This window comes from Vipera berus (genome assembly GCF_964194415.1).
Source record: "Vipera berus genome assembly, chromosome: 2".
Taxonomy (NCBI): Eukaryota; Metazoa; Chordata; class Lepidosauria; order Squamata; family Viperidae; genus Vipera; species Vipera berus.
This window is the reverse complement of record NC_138203.1, coordinates 25,644,212-25,663,351: the sequence shown is the minus strand read 5'-3', so window position 1 is coordinate 25,663,351 and position 19,140 is coordinate 25,644,212. Positions and strand designations below refer to the sequence as shown.

At 36.3% G+C, this 19,140-nt stretch overlaps 1 protein-coding gene across 2 annotated transcripts in view; it reads left to right on the top strand.

Moving 5' to 3' along the window:
* Positions 1-300: 300 nt before the first annotated feature.
* Positions 301-19,140, top strand: part of SLC38A9 (solute carrier family 38 member 9) — a 50,809-nt gene continuing 31,969 nt past the window's right edge. The window contains exons 1-8 of one of the 2 annotated variants that reach the window (XM_081321297.1): positions 301-388; positions 5,430-5,571; positions 10,233-10,365; positions 11,468-11,589; positions 11,724-11,787; positions 11,905-11,998; positions 12,952-13,122; positions 16,555-16,614. In XM_081321297.1, the coding sequence (XP_081177423.1) occupies positions 5,468-5,571; positions 10,233-10,365; positions 11,468-11,589; positions 11,724-11,787; positions 11,905-11,998; positions 12,952-13,122; positions 16,555-16,614 (748 nt within the window). In that variant the 5' untranslated portion in view covers positions 301-388; positions 5,430-5,467. The remainder of the gene's footprint in view (positions 389-5,429; positions 5,572-10,232; positions 10,366-11,467; positions 11,590-11,723; positions 11,788-11,904; positions 11,999-12,951; positions 13,123-16,554; positions 16,615-19,140) is intronic. The other variant, XM_081321298.1, reaches the window with a different exon arrangement.

Sequence of the window (19,140 nt, the reverse complement as noted above, 5' to 3'; positions counted from 1 at the left end):
ATGACTTGTGGACTTCAACTCCCAGAATTCCTCAGCCAGCAAAGCTGGCTGAGGAATTCTGGGAGTTGAAGTCCACAAGTCATAAAAGGGCCAAGTTTGAAGACCCCTGTAGTATATAGACGAGAGGCAGAGTGAGCAACTCTAGAGATAGAAACAGTGTATAGAATCAGAGTGAGCTACTCTATTTTTTTATCTCTAAGGTAAGGTCCCGTGTTTTCCCTCGGAATCTTGGAGGATTTGTTAATCTCCGTGCCGAAAGTGCTAATATAAGGACGGAGACTGAGCGTGCAACCCATTTTGCTTACAATAGCGATACTGTGTAGTTCTTCCTGTTTTTGTGTTTGACTGGGTGATGCCGTAACGAGGCTTCAATCAAGTTTCAGACTCGGTAAAAGAAATAAATGTATACACTTTCAGATAGAGAATCTGCATTGAAGTGAGTGAGTCAATGTTTTGGGTGTCAGTCACTCCGTCGTACCATCCGATAAAATTAATTTCGAACACATCATTACAAAAAATACTGACCAGCGTAGATAGGACATTGCTCAAAATTCTTTTAAATTCGCCGGTGGCTACAAGAATTGGTTCGCTTTGTGTTTAATTCTTCGATTGAGAATTAAATGAATCTTTAGGAATATTCTTATTGCATTGTGCTCAGTAGTAGTGTTAAAAGATAGCATAATTTGGTGATTGGAGGCTAGTTTTCATGAAGAAAATCTATATGGTCGCTAGAATTGAAAATGACTTGAGGAGACATAATTGGTTGCTGCTACTTTAGTTTACAGTGGTAGTCCCTATATAGTACATAAGTTCTGGAGGAGCGTGCCTGGCAGAGGAATTCTGGGATTTGAAGCCCAAAGTCATAAAAAGGCCAAATTTGAAGAGCCCTCTTTTACTAGATAATATGATAGTCCGAGTTCAAAGGAGACACGGTGTTGTCCATCTCTGGATACGGAGATGGCTGTGCAGTCCCACTCTAGAAGTACAGCCTCTAGCACAATGGGAGCACTAGAAGTTTATTGTTGTAGTAGCTGTCGGTGTTATTGTCTGTTGCTGCTCGCAGTTTTCAGGTTTTGGTAATGCCCATTTTCAAAACCATTGGAGGCTCCCCAGGTATTCTGTCTCCAAAACCATTGGAGGCTGCCCAGGGCTCCCCAAGTGTTCTGTCAGCTGTCAGTTTCTAGATGCTTCAGCTGATGTCACAGTGGGATAGGATTTCTTTCATAGCATTTTTGTAGCACTTGTGTGGTCAAACTCTAGATCTGTCCCCAGATTCTAGTACACTATAGAGCGACTGGAGAGGCATATGGTAGTCATCCAGTCCGATGACATGTTCGACATATCTCATTGAGCACTGTTAATCAGGGACTCAATGCTGGTGGACTTCACATGATCCAAAACCACCTGTTTGTTGCACGTTCTACAAATGAATGCCAAGGATGGAGCGGAGAGCATGCATGTAAAATTTCTACAATTGTTTTGATTATACCTTTCCTCTTCTATAGATATAGGAAGGAAAGGATAACCACAGCTTTGTAAATTTTTAGCTTTGTAGAGATACGGAAACGTTTGTTGAGCACTCTAGTATGCAGCTGCCCCAGTGCCTGGCTAGCCTGCCGTCAGTTGCTTTGTTCAAAGACCCATTGTTTGAGATGATGCTTCCCAAATATTTGAAGTTGTTTACATTTATCAGGTGGGCTATTAATAGTGACTTTTGATTCTACAAGTTGTTATTTGGCACTGGCTTGTAAAGTACTTCAATGTTATTTAGGCTGATATCTGGCCAAAGAGCATAACAGCATCTGCATATTTGTTCAGTAACAACTGTAGATTGCTCTCTGTGCACCAGGAGTACACAGTCATCAGCAAAGAAGGTTTCTTGAATGACTGTGGAAGCACTTGTTCATGCTTTCACCAGCAAAGGACAAAGAGAGCCATTCAATCAGGATTGAGGCTAGCACATAACCCTGTTCTGTAAAGAACATGTCCTATCATTCTGTTATGCAGTAATTGGATGAGCTTCACAAATTTACTTTGGCATCCAAAACATCTCAGGATAATCCAGGAAACCTCCCCATCTAGTGTCAGGTCAACAGAGACAGAGTAAAAAGGCTTGTTCTGCCTGATATACGTCTGCTGGACTTGCCTCACAATAGATAGCATGTCTGCTGTACTCCATTCTGGATGAAAGTCACACTCTGCCCCTAGGACATTCCTTTCTGAAAGTGCCAAGTCTGTTCAGGGGAATGCCAACAAAGATCTTGCCTCTAATGGATAGCAGAGTGGATATGATAGTGACATGCCTCTGAAGTTTCTGCAGTTTGCTTCTCTTATTTTATAGAGAGCCACTATGAGGGTGTCAGGGAAGTCATAAGGCATCTCCTTTGGGACCAAAAGTCTTCTAACATGTCTTGGAATGCCTGCAAGTATTTGGGTTTAGGGCTTGGTAGATTCTGCCTTGTTGCTTTATTTGAGCTCTTCTGCAAGATTGCTTTTCTGATCTTATGAGTAAAGAGAGGCAGGTCTAGGGTATCTGGCAGCTGAGGAATCAGCTGTGTGACATCAGGATAAACTGTGGACGGTCTTATGTTCAGGCCAGTAGTTTTTCAGTTCTTCCTGGTCATTGATTAGACTTGATCCTCCATCAGATGATAGCAAGAGGGAGCATTCTGATTTAGAAGTGATTTTATGGCACTGAAGAACTGTGGTGACGTGCATGTCTGCATAGATAAATGTAAAAATGTTCAAACTGGGCCAAATCCCAGGGCCCCTGGTGATGGGTCTCCTGACCCAACCTTCCCACCCATATTGAGAGGAATGGAATTATACTCACTAGTGCAGCGTTAACTAGGCATTGTTTTAAGAGAAAACAAACATCAGCTAAGTTTGTATGTATTGTATTGTAAGCCATAGCACCACTGCAGTGATCCCACACTACTGTATGAAGTGTCTGCATTCTGGGCAGAAGGAAACCTAGGCTTTCAGATGAGTTGAAGTAAACTGATTCAGAACAGTGTTTCCCAAACTTGCCAGCTTTAAGGTATGTGGACTTCAATTCTCATCTTCATGCCTGGCTGGTGAATTCTGGGGGGTTGAACTCCACATATCTTACAGTTGTCAAGTTTGAGAAATATGGATTTAGAAGCATTCCCCTGGAGGGAACATTATACAAAATGAAGTTTGAGGTGAGACAGCGTTACAGTACAGATTTTCCTAATGGCAAATATATAAAGCTTTCTTAGCTTTTCTTAGGATTTTAGAGTCTTCAGTTACTATTTATTGGAACTCTGGTCACAAAGGGCCAAGACAAAAAAAAATCTTTGGAGAATTGAAAGGAGAATGGCTTCAATCACTTGAAGTTGATTTAAATAACACAGAATTCTAGAATCATCATGCTTGAAGGTGCCCCAAGCAAAAGCTGAAACTTTATGCAAAAATAACCTCCAACCTGTATTAATATATGGAATAGAAAACCAGGTTTTCTTTGCTGTCCATCAGTATGTTCCCAAGTTTCAAGGAATCTTTTTTTCTGATCTCAGGACACACCTCTCCATGCATGTACATTGCTTTAGGGATGAAATTAAATATCTTGTGTGTTTAAAAGTTGTATATTCATCAGCCAGTCCCAGTCCCCAGCCAGCAAATTTGCAGTGGAATGTCCATCTGTCCATTTTAGGAAATGTGCAAGAAGCAATAGTATAAGATGCATGTTTCTTGAAACATCAATCTTAGCCTTGAATGGATAGATCAGTTCACATACTGTAATGGATGTGTGCTGTTCCTTACTCTGAAGGACCAACAGTTTAGCATGTCTGGTTTAGGAAGTTACAAGTGTAATTTTGTACAAAAAAAGAGATTCAAGCTGTGTGTAGACATTAGTGTTGAACCAAGCAGTAATTTTTCTTAGGGTTATTAGATTTTGATTGTGAACATTCAGAAGACCTATACAGTAGATGGCAGGATAAAGATAATAGAAAATTTCAACTCTAGTGGCTATCTAGATTTCTCTAGCCTGGATCTAGTAAATCCTATTTATCCTTTTTGTATAAACATGCATATAATTTCTCCAGTTTAAAAAAGTGCTTAATGAAGTCAGGGTAACTTTTCCCGTATTTGCATAGTTACTTTCTGATTTCTATGACTTGCTTTTTCTTCTTAACTCAATCAATTGATATATGTGTTGTTCTTTATTCCAGTTAAAATATGCTGTGTCCTTTCTGTTCTGGAGTGCAGATGTTCATTTATAGCCTGCTACTTCTTTTTAAAAATCTGGTTATATTTCAACTCTTTTAATAGTATCATAATGTTTTCTTATTAAAAAGCAACCGAGTTGCTTCCCAGTAGAGAGACACATTTGTTCCACTGAATGCTCAAAGTAAGGAGAACTCATGAAAGAATGCATTTCTATATTGTTTTAAATCATTTCTCTGCTAGTCTTAATGTTATTAGAGTGACTTGTACAATATCACTAGTAAATATGCATATACAGCCAACAGCACTAGAGGTTTTCAATGTTTCTCTATAATGTATCTCTGCAGCTTGTATACAAGATTCTTTGCCATTTTGGAACCAGCTGCAGATTCTGTACAATGGCATAATGTTGACTGGTTTGGAGAGTTAATTTCCCCCTCCCCCTCCCAATCTTCCACTGTGATTGAAAACAGAATAAAGCTGGTGTTGGTTTTTGGAAACACAGCAATTCAGCTGAACCTATATGTGGTCATTTTCTGATGTCTAGCCTCACTATATACCTTGCAATTTCTGAACTTCACTGGTGAAAAAAATGCTTTAACTGCTTTGCTAAGAAATCACTTAGCCCACTGAGGAACCACTTAGGTTTGCTATAAACCAGTGTTTTTTCAAACCTGGCTATTTTAAAATTCTTCAATTCCCAGTCAGTATGCTGGAAATTCTGGGAGTTGTGAAGTCTGACACATCGTAAAGTTGCCAGGTTGTAAACCAGGCTCTATCTTAACCTTGTAAGAAAAGTAATATTGCCTCTGTGCTCTATTCAAGTTGGCTGCAGATTTGCACATCGTGTTAAATTATAACATGGTAAGTTTGATTTCATTTTAATATGTGCTGCAAATCCAGCCATTATGGCTTGTTGGGTTGTACAAACTCACCCAATGTTTTATTAAATGCACATTTGTGAATCCAACTAGCTTAGCCTTTTTTTTTAAAGTTGCTCTTAAAATCAAGTCATCTCTGAGCTAGAATTCATTTATATATTAAAAAAAACTTACAAAAAAAAGAAAGACCAGTCATTTCCGAGTATACAGTTGGGGAAACAGCTCCTTTTTTACTAAAGTCCCACATACTGTAAATGTGTGTTTTCAGGGAAAATTTAATTTTATAATTTTATTTTCATCATATGAGGAAACTTTATAGAAATGGAAAGATAACAATATATTCCTTTCATTTCTAAGGTTAGAACAACATAGTAAGTTCAAAACATTATTCTCTAATGGAGGAAGATGCTACTTCTCTTCTAATTCCTGTGGGAGGTGATGAAAATGATCTTGGAGTCCTTAATATTCAGTTTAATCCAGAAGATCTGAAAAGCAAAAGGTAAAAAGATATGTTTAATGATAGATTTCAATAATATGGATAGTTGGTGTTAGCAGTATTCATATTTTTTTTAAAAAAATCTAGTTATATAATATCTTCATCTTAATGTTATTTATTTCATAATAGTAAAGTTGGAAGGGACCTTGGAGGTCATCTAGTCCAACCCCCTGCTCAGGCAGGAAACCCTATACCATTTCAGGCAAATGGCTGCCCAATCTCTTCTTAAAAACTTCCAGTGTTGGAGCATTCACAGCTTCTGGAGGCAGGTTGTTCCACTGGTTAATTGTTCTAACTGTCAGGAAATTTCTCCTTAGTTCTAGGTTGCTTCTCTCCTTGATTAGTTTTCCATCTGTTGCTTCTTGTCCTGCCTTCGGGTGCTTTGGAGAATAGCCTGACTCCCTCTTCTTTTCATTTTATGCTCCATTATATCTTAATTTAAGTGTATATGTTATACAGAATAGGGTAGCAACTATCTGGGTATCTGCTGAATGTAAAATACAACACAACCTTTATTTGTTGTTTCCAAGTTTCAAGCAATGTGATGAGTTTACTAAATTATCCCTAATTGCCTGATGTCACACCAACAAACCACACTTAGGTTTGCATTGTCTTCTAATGGCTAATTTTCCAGGATTACATTGCCAAGCATGTTTTAGCAGCCTATTAGCATACTCGGTGAGTGATTGGGTTCTCTGTTCAACCTGAGACAAGATTTTAATAACAATTTGTTAAATACATCCTATTTACTATGTAAGGCAAACTGTGATCTCTAATTGAAGTTAAATGCAATCCGAGCTTTCTGTCTCATTGATACAGCAAATAGCTATCTTTAACTCATTTAACTTAAATACTGCACCCCACAGTCCTAAGATATAATGTGTATTAAAGGGAATCCAAGAAATAGAAAGAGCCTTGGTGGAGCAGTGGGCTAATGCCTCCTTAAGTAACACCAGCTGCCTGCAATGATTGCAGGTTCGCATCCCACCAGGCTCAAGGTTGACTCAGCCTTCCATCCTTCCGAGGTAGGTAAAATGAGGACCCAGATTGTTGGGGGCAATTAAGCTGACTTTGTAATAATGCCGCTTGGGGTGTGTGTGAAAGCCCTAATAAGCAGGCATATACATAGAATGAAGGCTACTGCTAAGCTTGTAAGCCGCCCTGAGTCTTCGGAGAAGGGCGGGATATAAATGGAATTAAAATAAAAAATAAAAAATAAAATAAATAGCTTTACAGAGAGATTTATTACCTAGTATATTGTGCAGTCTCAGCCAATAGCTGAGTTTATATGTAAGGTTTACCTGTAAAGTTTACTAACCACAATAGCTGACTTCATATAACAGCTAAGTCATAAACCAAGCAAACCACATTGTAGCTTAATGACACCTGCACACTGAGCGCAACATGTGTTGCACTGAGCGCAATGTGTGTTGCACTTCCAACATTCTTCAGAAGAGCAACCTAGCTTGAGAAAAAGGATTCTGCTTTAAATAGCTATATTCAAATATACTTGGTTCTGTGGAACTGTTCTAGAATAAGAATGACTGCCTGGAACATGGCTTATTGCTAAGATGTGTGTCACCTTAAATTGTAAATAGTCATCTCCTGGCTATGTTTATTGTTAGATGATGTCCAGCTGCTATGTGTGTTTTTTTTTACTATGTATTTTATCTCTAACTCCTAGAGTCACGTATGTGAGATGAGAAGCTATACAGTATAAATTGAATAAATAAAAAGAATGCTCCAGTTCTTAGTTAAACGAACACAAATAGTGTGACTATTGAATGAAAAAAATCAGAAAAAGTAAAACCTTGATTTTTTAAAAAAATCTTGTTTAATGCCTACACTTAAATATCTGAGATATCTAGAGTTGAACTATATTTTACAACTTCATCATTGTAATATCTGATCACATGATTTTTATACCATTGTTAAAAATCTGTGGAAACCCTAATTATATTTTGAAAAATTATTAGGACTGCCAGCTTTCTTCTTCCTTATGATTATGTGTCATCAAGCCATTTTTGACTTCTAGCAATAACCTAGATTGTTGTTCTACTTGGCGATTTATCCTTAGCTTGGCCTTTTGGATCTTGTAATGGTGCACCCATTATCACTGTAACTAAGTTTATCCACTTTGCTGCTGATCATTGTCTTCTGTTTCCTTCCATCCCTCCCAGCTTTGAACTTTCTCCAGAGATCTGGGCCATCAGATAATGTGTCCGAAGTAGGATAATTTGAGCCTGATCCTTTGTGCCTTGAGTGACAATGCTGGGTTGATTTGTTCAATAATAGTGATTTAAGGTTTTATAGTAATCTGTAAAGCCCTAATCATTTAAATACACAAAAACTCATTATGTGACAAATGACACTGCAGGGGCTAAAACTTTTACATTTGTATGTCATGACTTAAGTTTATACAGCACAGTAAATCATGATGTGATTTGCTTGCTTGTGGATTCAAACAATATGTGAACCCAGCCAATTTATTTACATTAGTAAACATGGCTTTATAGTTTAACATAAGGTGTGAACTTAGTCCATTGTCATTAATATATATCGGAAGATCAGCTTTTGATGTAGGAGTTAAAGGTCTTGGTGGCCAAATTGGAGAACGTGCCTATATTTTTGTAATCATTGTAGAAAGGAGAACTTTTTAAGAATAGAAGAGAATTGTTATGTTTCTAAATTTGCACTTTTGACATTTTTCCATAGTGCACTATACTAATTTGTTATACTTTCATAAGGGCAGAGCAAGTAGAGAGTAGGTAAACACTGCACAGAAATATATCCATTAATATGGCTTATTCTAGAATGAATATGAAGGTTAGTCTGCATATATAAAGATTGCTCAGGATCAAACAAAAACAGATCACTGGAATTTTGGGTCTGATCCTAAATTTGGTGATGTCCTATTTTGCAGCTAACTAAACTTTCATAGAATATGCTTAACCACAATGTGATAGGTTTAGTTTGGGCTGAATGAAGCCAGCCACTGTAGTCTCCAAACCATGATTTATGGGTTTTTCATGATACAGTAGTTGTGACAGGAGCACTAGAGAATTGCTACCTTCCTCAAAATGGTGCCTGCCTAAAAACCTGAGACTGTAGTTCCCAGAGACATTCTATATGAAAATATTGTTTAAGGAAATCAGCATTATAGTTGTTCTCTTAGAAACTGCTTACATATATTTTTGTTTCAAAGTCATCTTATTTTCTGCATACACAAGGAAGATACTTCCTACTCAGCCTTTAGCAGTAGGAAGTAACAGAAATCCAAGGCATATGAAGCCCTGAAGCTTATTGTATAGTCAGACTAAGTGCAAGTTTGCACATGTATATTTCCTGAATTATTGCTACAGCATCAGAAGATGATTTGCAAATGCTCAGAACAATTTTTGTAAGCCAAACACCATAGGAGGGCTTTCACATCACTCTATGCTTCAGCTGTGATTAATAAGTTAGACATTCACAGGTGTGAATCAACTAAAACATTACAGAAGAGAAATACAGGAATCTTGAGAGTAGGGTGGCAAACTTCTAGGAAATCTGTGTCCCAGTTGACATCATTTTGGACATGATTGTTCTTGCATTTGTAAAGTTAGCCCTACTTGGATAGAATGTGGCAAACCATATCAGGCTGCTCAGATAAACAATTTGCATTATCTTATATATTAAGAATTTTAAGAAAATATTTCTGGAATGACGTTTAATCCATCCTGATCAAAATGCTAACATAGATTCTTCCATTTCCTCACACACAGAGCATTTATATATATAATTTGTGGTTCCAGGGATAAATTTATTGGTATTTTGGTCAGCCAGAGAGACGTTGAACTATATGTTCTGTGGCCAACATAAGTGTGTCATTTTTATTTTGCTCTTGTTCTGTCATAATAGATTACACTGTTCATAGTGATGGTGTGTAGATTCAGGCAAATAAATAATCCAGAGCAATTGAGGCTGCTCTTCTTTTTTAATTAGACTCCCAAAAATATAACGGTACACGAGAGTCTAACTGTACTAACTTTACTCTTCAACTTGGCTTGAAGACTCTTTGCTCATAGTTATCTGACCTGAATAGTTTCTGAATTCACATTCATATTCTAACCATGTGGAATCCATTTATAAATACGATTGCCTGATTCAGTGTTTCTAAACCTTGGCAGCTTGAACATATGTGATCACCTCTCAGAATTCTGGGAGTTTAACTCTTCAAATTGCCACAGTTGAGAAACATTGGCCTAGTAGTTTGTAATTCAGTGCATTGTGTCCAAACTACTACAGTGGTAAATCCTGACAGTGTAACGCATTTCTTTGCAGAAATCCTCATTCAGTTTTGGAATGGGGCTGTTGGGTTTTAAGATCATGAAGAAAAGACAGTGTATTTTGCCTGACAACTGGACATGAGAAAGCTTGCACAAATAGCATCTGAATCTTCTAAAATAATTCTCTATGAACGTTTATGTGATTAAAGTGTTTGGGAATATGTTTGTTTTAAAAAATGTAATGAACTTTAGTTAAGTTTATATGCTTGACATTGTAAAGTTATAAACACATAAAAATCCTCTTCAGAAATAGCTATTTGTTGCCATTGTCAATGACAGACTGGCCCTTTATTAATCCTGACTTAAACAGTAATCAGCTTTTTGTTTTTCTTTTAGACCATTCCATGTAGAACCAACAAACATTGTTAGGGTGAATGATGATACACAGAGAGTAACAGATGAAGCTTCAGCAATGAACAAGCGGATTCACTACTACAACAGGCTCACTTCGCCTTCTGACAGAGCATTGGTGAAGAAAGTTGAATTATTGCATAAGATCAATTAGAAAAGTCATGACAGCCTTGGGTGTTTTCTCCATTACCGTACTTAATCTCTATTTAGGAATATTCTGTTAGACAAAAATCTGATTGATTGAACTGCATGACCTGAGAGCTCTCAGCTTGTTGTTTTTTAAAAAAATCAGTTTGTATATCTGGAAAAAAGATGTAATATGTCTGGTTGCATTTGTCAAAAAATTGAATTATACATAAATCAGATGTATGAGGAACTGTGTATTTCTCAAATATCATAAAATTACTAGAGATGACCTTATAAATAAATTCATATTTCATTAGTAGCAATGTCTGAGAAGCAGATTTCAAGGCAGAGCAGATCCTTTTAATGTAAAGTTAGTTAATATTAATAGACCAAGGACTGAATAATTTTTATATTTAGTATTAAAATTATTTATTAAATATATATGCTGCCCATCTCACCATCAATTGACTCTAGGCAGCCTACAAGGTAAAACAACAATATAAAACATTAAAATATTTAAATGATAAATATTAACAAAAATAAGAATGATGGCTGAGGAAGAAAGCAAAAATACAGATGGGATGGTGGTAGAATCTCCAGTATAGAGTGCCCCCATCAGGATACCAGGCCAATTGGCAGAGCCAGGTTTTAAAATCCTTTTGGAAGGACAAGAGGGTGGGGGCAGATCTCCCCTTGAGGGGGACGATGTTCCAGAGGTTGGAAGCCATAATAGAAAAGGCTCTTCTCCTGAAACCTGCCAGGCAGAATTCCTTGGTCAACAGGGTTTGCAGCATGCCTCTTCTGCCTGCACAAGTAGGGCAGACCAATCCCATTGGAGTGAGATGGTTCCTCAGGTTAATATTAACAGAGCAATTTCTGTGGCAAACAAAAGAAAAAAGAAAGCAGAATTTAATTTGAACCTGGACAGAATACTTTTTATGAGTCAAAAGAAGTAGCACTAGGTCTGAAAATTGTCAGAATAACGGCAACCACACTTTCCACATCTAGACTTGTGAAGCCAAACAATGCAAACGATATTGAAATGTTAAAAGATTTAGTCTGAACTAATGCTATGGGCTCCCCTCTTTTCTTAGGTGGCCCCTGATCATGTTCTTCCTGCTCCAGAAGAAATCTATGTGTATAGTCCTTTGGGAACCGCTTGCAAAATTGATGGCTCTACTGATGGTTCTGGCAAAAATTCCAGTATAGTAACAATGTATGTGAAGTGTTTTGCTTGCATTTATTTATCTAAAGTATTCTATTTTGAAATACATTCTAAATATTTGAATTAGCCTCAAATATAATGCAAGTTTTCTTATGGTTGTTCTTTGTGTTTTCCCTCTGACTTAGATTCATGATCTGGAATACAATGATGGGCACATCTATATTAAGTATTCCCTGGGGAATAAAACAGGTAGCACAATTTTGTGTCTCTGTTAGGACAAATCTTGCCTGCTAAATCTTGCATAACAGTTTGCATTAATGCCATAATTTGCATAACCATTTAGTTAAATGTTTACTTTTCAAACAGGCTGGATTTACTACTGGAATCTGTATTATTCCGCTGATGGGCATATTGACTCTTTATTGTTGCTACAGAGTTGTGAAGTCTAGGTCAATGATACGTAAGTATATTGTTTTAGTAAATATATATGTTTCATTAAAGTATGTGTGGGCCTGCTGTAGAGATTGGTGCACTTAAGAACATGACTCAAAAATGTGCAGTTTTAATGATCCCAGGATTACCTTTTTGTCTACATATTCTAGAATACACAGGACTTTCCTAAGGTAATATATTAAAATGGAAGTAGCAATGAAATGAACAAAGTAGTCTCCCAATAAGTGAAATGTTCCTGGACTTCTTAATGGGTAACTCCTAAATCTTTCTGATTTTATCAGATTATATAATTTGACTATTTCAAACTTGGATGTACAAGTCCAAATGTTAACGTTGGTCTTTTTTGTACATTTGTAGATTTGATAGCCATCAAATAGTTGACTTCTTTCCCTATATATAAATTATATGATTTATTTAACATTTAGAGAAACTGAAGTTTTGGTGGTCTAGCCTTTTATTTTCATTGGTGTCATTGGGTGCTAATGATTAATTTCCTTTTCAATACTGGAAAGTGTATTTATAGTAAATATACATGTTTCTTTTAGTTGCTTTCCTATGGGACACAGTATTTCTAGTTAATAAATAGATACAAGGGGGCCCTTGGGATTGCATTAGTTCAAAAAGACTTCAGCTTTTCTAAATGTTAAATAAATCATATACCGGTAATATAAATATAGGGATACAAGTCAGCTATTTGATGGCTCTCAAATCTACAAATGTACAAAAAAGACCAACGTTAACGTTTGGACTTGTACATCCTGCCAAGTTTGTATCTGTATGTGTGTGTGTGTGTGTGTGTGAGAAATATCAATTTCAGTTTGTGTTTTACTTTATGTTGTACAAATAATTATAATAGCAGTGTCCCTTTTGTTTTAACCCTGCTAACAGCCTGCTATAAAGACCTTAAAATAATTAGTACAGAATTAAATCAGTATCTTCTTTTTCTTTTCTTTTTTCCAGCTTCAGTAGATACCTCAACGTGGGAATTCCCAGATGTTTGTAAATATTACTTTGGATCTTTCGGTCAGTGGTCTAGCCTTTTATTTTCATTGGTGTCACTTATCGGAGCCATGGTGGTTTACTGGGTGCTAATGACTAATTTCCTTTTCAACACGGGAAAGTGTATTTATAGTAAGTATACATTTTTCTTTTAATTGCTTTCCTGTGGGACAGAATATTTCTACTTAATAAATAGATACAAGGGGGCCCTTGGGATTGCATTAGTTAAAAAAAACCCCTCAGCTTCTCTAAATGTTAAATAAATCATCTAATTTAATAAATGCACACATGTGGATAAGGATTTTAGAAAAGATAAAAATCTTTTCTAATATATGAATATATATTTGCCAGGTATCTTTCCTTGGGCATAAAAATGAAATCATCAAGATAATAGATTTTTAAATTATAGATAGAGCTTCAGATACCAGGGTGAAAGATGATGAAGGGAAGAAAGCCATTATAGAAGAGATTCTGAAGCAACTCATTCTTTTATGGACACTGTTTTTTCACCATTTTCTTCCCATTAGTTCCAATGTGACAGAAAATATATGTATGCAGACTCCAGAGTAAGAATTTTTTCCCATCATCACATTCCAATGCCAGGTTGAGAGAACGATAGGTCTGATAGATTCTAAGAAACTGCTGCCCTCCATTTGTCATACTTCTAAAATTTGTTCTTTAACATTGAGAAATGTGGTTGTTGAATCTAAAACTAGATCTATGATTTTTTCCCCAAATTGTCCTAAGTACATACAGGTAGTCCTCAACTTACGACCACAATTGATCCCAGAATTTGTGTTGCTAAGTGAACAATTTGTTAAGTGAGTTTTGCCCCCTTATACAACTTTTGCTTGCCACATCTGTTAAGAAAATCACTGCAGTTGTTAAATTAGCAACCTTGTTGTTAAGTGAATCTTGATTTCCCCATTGATTTCGCTTGTCAGAAGGTCGCAAGAGATGGTCACATGATCCCAGGACACTACAACCATCATAAATATGAACCAGTTGTCAAGCATCTGAATGTAAATCATGTGACCATGGGGATGTTTCAAGTGTGAAAAATGGTCATAAGTCACTTTTTTCATTGCTGTTGTAATGTTGAACGGTTACTAAATGAACTTTTGTAAGTTGAGGAGTACCTGTACTGAAGGCCCAATGTATGTATACATTTCTTCAGGAATTTTTTTTTTATAAACCAGGGTTGATACCAAGTAATTTCTTAACAGAAGTAACAGTATTTTTGTGTGTACGTGTGGTGGCATGAATTAACAGCAATTCCCAGAAAAGCCCCTTGCATCTTGATATCCTAGTACTGATTTTGCAAACAAGCACATTCTTTATTTTACAGCTACTTTTTGAGTTTTGTAAATATTTAATTATGGTTTGAGTGGTTAGATACCTTACTTTTCTATCATATCACATATCATACTATGGTTTTCTGACCTTAAACACATTTACTTGGAAGTAAGTACTAGTTGGTTGCCATAAGCCTATTACAGTTAGAAAGAAATGCTGTCAAGTAGATTATTTTATTAATGCAGTGCTTCCCAAACCTGTATAATTACCCAGAATTGGATAAAAGTTGGGGGAGGGTGGGTTTGGGTAATGACCCAATGACATTATCCATCACAACAGGAACATTTAACTTGACTTAAATATTGTCACACGTACCAACATATATTTGAAAATCTCCCAAGTATTCCTATTAAGACAAAAATGGTGAAATTACCAATGGAAATTTGTAGAAATCACATAAAAATCATTCATTGATGTTATTTCGGTAATGCATATATTCCTTGAGTTATGACTTTTCATTCAGCGACCACTCAAAGTTGTGATGGTGCTGAATGAAGGGACGTTGGACTGATTCTCAAAATATGATAAGAGTTTCTGATTAGCAGTTTGGGGTAATAAAGGAAAACGTTTGGGAACCATTGCTTTAATAAGACATATTTACTTGTTTAAACCATTTAGCCACTAGATGGCAATATATGCACTGCAGTGTGAAAAGTAGACTAGACCAGGCTATTTTTTTCCTAATGTAGCTGGATTTGCTCCCCATTTTATTTATGTGCATTAACAATGCCATGGAGTATATGTCTTTAATTAAATTGTCTAGAAGTCTGGAATTGGCTAATAGGCAATCATTATGCCTTTATTACACATATGTTGAAATCAGTGAAGTAAAAATCATATTCTGTTTTATTGGTTAACTTTTCCATTTAACCAGTTTTCCAGTATATTTTCCACCATATGGAAATACTCAGATTCTTTCCTGCTCTCCAGAATCTTGCTACTACCTGTCTGACTGCAAACAATGAGAGTATATCAACTTTCTATGTTTCTATGTGTGATTTCTATTATTTTTTAAAAAATAGGCCAATGTAGAATCTGATATAACGTGGAATAACTTTACAAGGCTATACATATGATGCAATGAACCTTTTTCTTATACATTCTTTTCTCCAAACTCATAAAGTTTATACTAGATTTTATCATGTTAAGCTTTTTAGGCAAGATGTTTGTGTTCTCTTCTAATAGAATATCGTAATTTAGATTTTAGGATTCATAGAGACAGATAAGATTACAGGTTGTCCTCAACTTACAACCACATTTGAGCCCAACATTTCTATTGTTAAGCAAGACAGTTGTTAAGTGAGTTTTGTTCTATTTTACAACTTTTTTGCCACATTTGTTAAGTGAATCACTGTAGCTATTAAGTGACTAGCAGGATTGTTAAGTGACTCTGGCTTTCCCATTGACTTTGCTTGTCAGAAAGTCACAAAAGGTGATCACTTGAGCCCGGGGATACTGCAACCATCATAAATACATGCTAGTTACCAGTGGTGGGATTCAGATATGTGAACAACCGGTTGTCTGTGTGGATGCTTCTTCCGGAAGTCCATTCTGGGCCTGGGCAACAAAAAATTAGCTACCAGTTTTGCCAAAGTGGTGCAAACCAGCTGAATCCCACTATTGCCAGTTACCAGTCTGAATTTTGATTACATGACCATGGGGATACTATAACAGTCATAAATGTGAAAAACTCTCATAAGTCTTTTTTTCAATGCTGTTGTACCTTTGAATGGTTAATAAACAAATGGTTGTAAGTCAAGGACTACTGTTCCTCTCCACATCATTATTATTCTAGTGCCTTTGAGGTTTCATGAGAAAATATTTAAATTAACCATATTTCAAAAGTCTTCTTTTCGGTGGAAGTTGAGATATATCATAGACTGAACTGATTAATTATATGCCATCAATTTTTGACTCCATTATCCACATAGACAGATTTTCTCCAAGGTGATCAATCCCTAGCCTGATATTTCAACTCTGTCTTGGACATGTTGATTCAACATACTCTTTGTACATATATCTTGTTTTTCTCCTGATGCTAGTTTAAAAAAATGGACATTTCATGAAAAAGAGATCCAGTTTTCCTCAGAAGTTGCATTAATCTCTATATTATTTTTAGTACATATTATGAATGTTCTAAAACATATTTCTTTCGGAATACTGTTGGAATATTGTTCTGTGCCTTTAAGTGTCCTTATTTTTTTTTAGATTATATTCATGATATTAATGTAACAGACATTGTTCCTGGTACAAATGGAAGCAATAGAGGTAAGCAAAGTGGAAAAACAATTTGTTGCTATTGCAGTGTTCCCGTACCTTGGAATCTGGTTTACCTTAAGGACAAAATTCTCAATAAATATATCTCTTTTCAACATTGTGAGGCAGTTGGGATGGCGAATCATTTCTAAATGTTGTTTGCATTCCTCATAGATTCAAAGATTCAAAGTAGGCAGAGAAGAATAATCTTGGTAAATAATCCCTAAACAATAAATCCATAAAATGATAATTGTCTTGCTTTCAGATAGATAATAACTGAAGACCACACAGTGTTTCACTGACTCAAATTCTCAAGCATGGAAATAGATGCTGGTAATAGTGCATATGGAAAGAGTTTTAGAACTTCTGCCTTTCCAGGTGAAAAGTTCTAAATAATAATAATAATAATTTAATTTTTATACCGCCCTTCTCCCTTCTAAATACAGCCTTTCCTCAAACAATGAACCCTTCTTTTGCTTGGGTGAACAATTGAGAATTACAATAGTGCCATAAGGTTGTGCAAATCTTAAGGCATGAAATTTACCACCTAGCACAGAGCCCTTTCAGATTACAGGATGAATGAGAACAAAAAAAGAAGGTTCAGAAATGTTAGTCTTGTCCATCCTGGTAATAGCACAGTCTCACTATTTAGCTTGTTTAAAGGTCTTAGGGCAGAAGGAGGTAATACTGTATGTCCTTGTTTTCAAAAGTTGCCTATTCTGGAATAGTACCACATGTGATCTCAGCCAATATGCTTCCATGAAACTTAAAATTGACTAAATATGAAAAGTGTTTATCAAGGCAAAAGGCTAAGTAATATTTAAAAGTGTTGCAACTAATTAAAGAAACCAAAAGAATGTATAGAATAGAATAGAACTGGAAGGGACCTTTTAGGTCTTCTAGTCCAGCCCCTTACTCAAGCAGGAGAACCTATACCATCTCAGACAGGTCTAGTCTCTTCTTAAAAATCTCCAGTGATGGAGCGCCCACGATTTCTGGAGGCAAGCTGTTCCACTGGTTGATTGTCCTCACTCTCAGGAAGTTTCTCCTTAATACCAGGTTGCTTCTCTCTTTGATCAGTTTCCAACCATTGTTTCTCGTCCTTCCCTCTGGTGCTCTGGTGAACAAAGTGACCCCCTCTTCCTTGTGGCAGCCCCTCAGATACTGTCTCCACTATTTCTTCTTTTCTGTAGACTAGCCAAACCCAAGTCCCACAGCCGTTCTTCGTATGTTTTAGTCTCCAGGCCTTTGATCATCTTAGTTGCTCTTCTCTGAATTTTTCCAAACTCTCAACATCTTTTTTCTGATATGGTGACCAAAACTGGCTGCAGTATTCTAGGTGTGGTGTTACTAAGGTTTTATAAAGCAGTACTAATACTTCGCATGATCTTGATTCTATGCCTCTGTTTATACAACCCAGGATTGTATTAGCTTTTTTGGTTGCTGCTGCACACTGCTGGCTCATAGTCAAATGATCGTCCACTAGGACTCCGAGGTCCCTCTCACAGTTACTGTTTTTAAGCCAGGTCTCACCCAATCTGTACTTGTACCTTTGATTTTTCTTACCTAAATGTAAGACTTCGCTTTTCTCCACATTAAAACTTATTTTGTTGGATAGGGCCCATTGTTCAAGTTTGTCTAGATCTTTTTGGATCCTGAGTTTGTCTTCTGGGGTGTTGGCTACTCCTGACAGTTAGGTGTCATCTGCAAATTTGATGAGTTCCCTTTCAATTCCATCATCTAAGTCATTTATATTGAAGAGTACTGGGCCTAAGATGGAACCTTGTGGTACCCCACTGCTTACTTCACTCCATGTAGTGCCATTGAGGACTACTCATTGAGTATGGTTTGTCAGCCAGCTACAGATTCATCTGGTGGTGATGTTGTCTATTCCACCTTTTTTTAGTTTACCAAGGAGTAGGTTGTGGTCTACTTTATCAAATGCCTTACTGAAATCTAAGTATACCACATCCACAGCATTTCGCTGGTCTACTAGTTTAGTCACTTGAATAGTTTAGTATCTTGAAGAAAAAATGACTTTTTCAGATATTTGCAGAACAGAGGGATCATAGTTTCACAACAGAAACATCTTAGTTTTAAAAGCTTGTTTCAAAATCCACCCTGATGTTATTTCATTATTTATTACATGGTACCATTCTTAACTGTGCTAGCTAAATGTTGCATCAAACCAATAGGAAGAATTCAACCTTCACTGTAACTTCATGTAAATTTCAGAAATGCTGTTAATTTTTTCTCAAATACTACAATTATACAGATAACAAGGAAAAAACAAACTGGAAAAATAATGCTAATTTTTCTTTTACATCCATCTATTTTCTACAAAGGTTTGTGCTTCAGTGAGTTGTAGCCAACTAGGCAAAAGGCCGGCATGGGATGAAAAAAACTACATTGGGAAATTAGTTCATACTTTCTGTATAAATCATGGCTAATGACATCTTATACTAGATTCTCAGAAAGATAGCCTTCTGCCATATGATTTTGGTCTTCCACCTAGATCTAACGTAGTAATTTTCAACA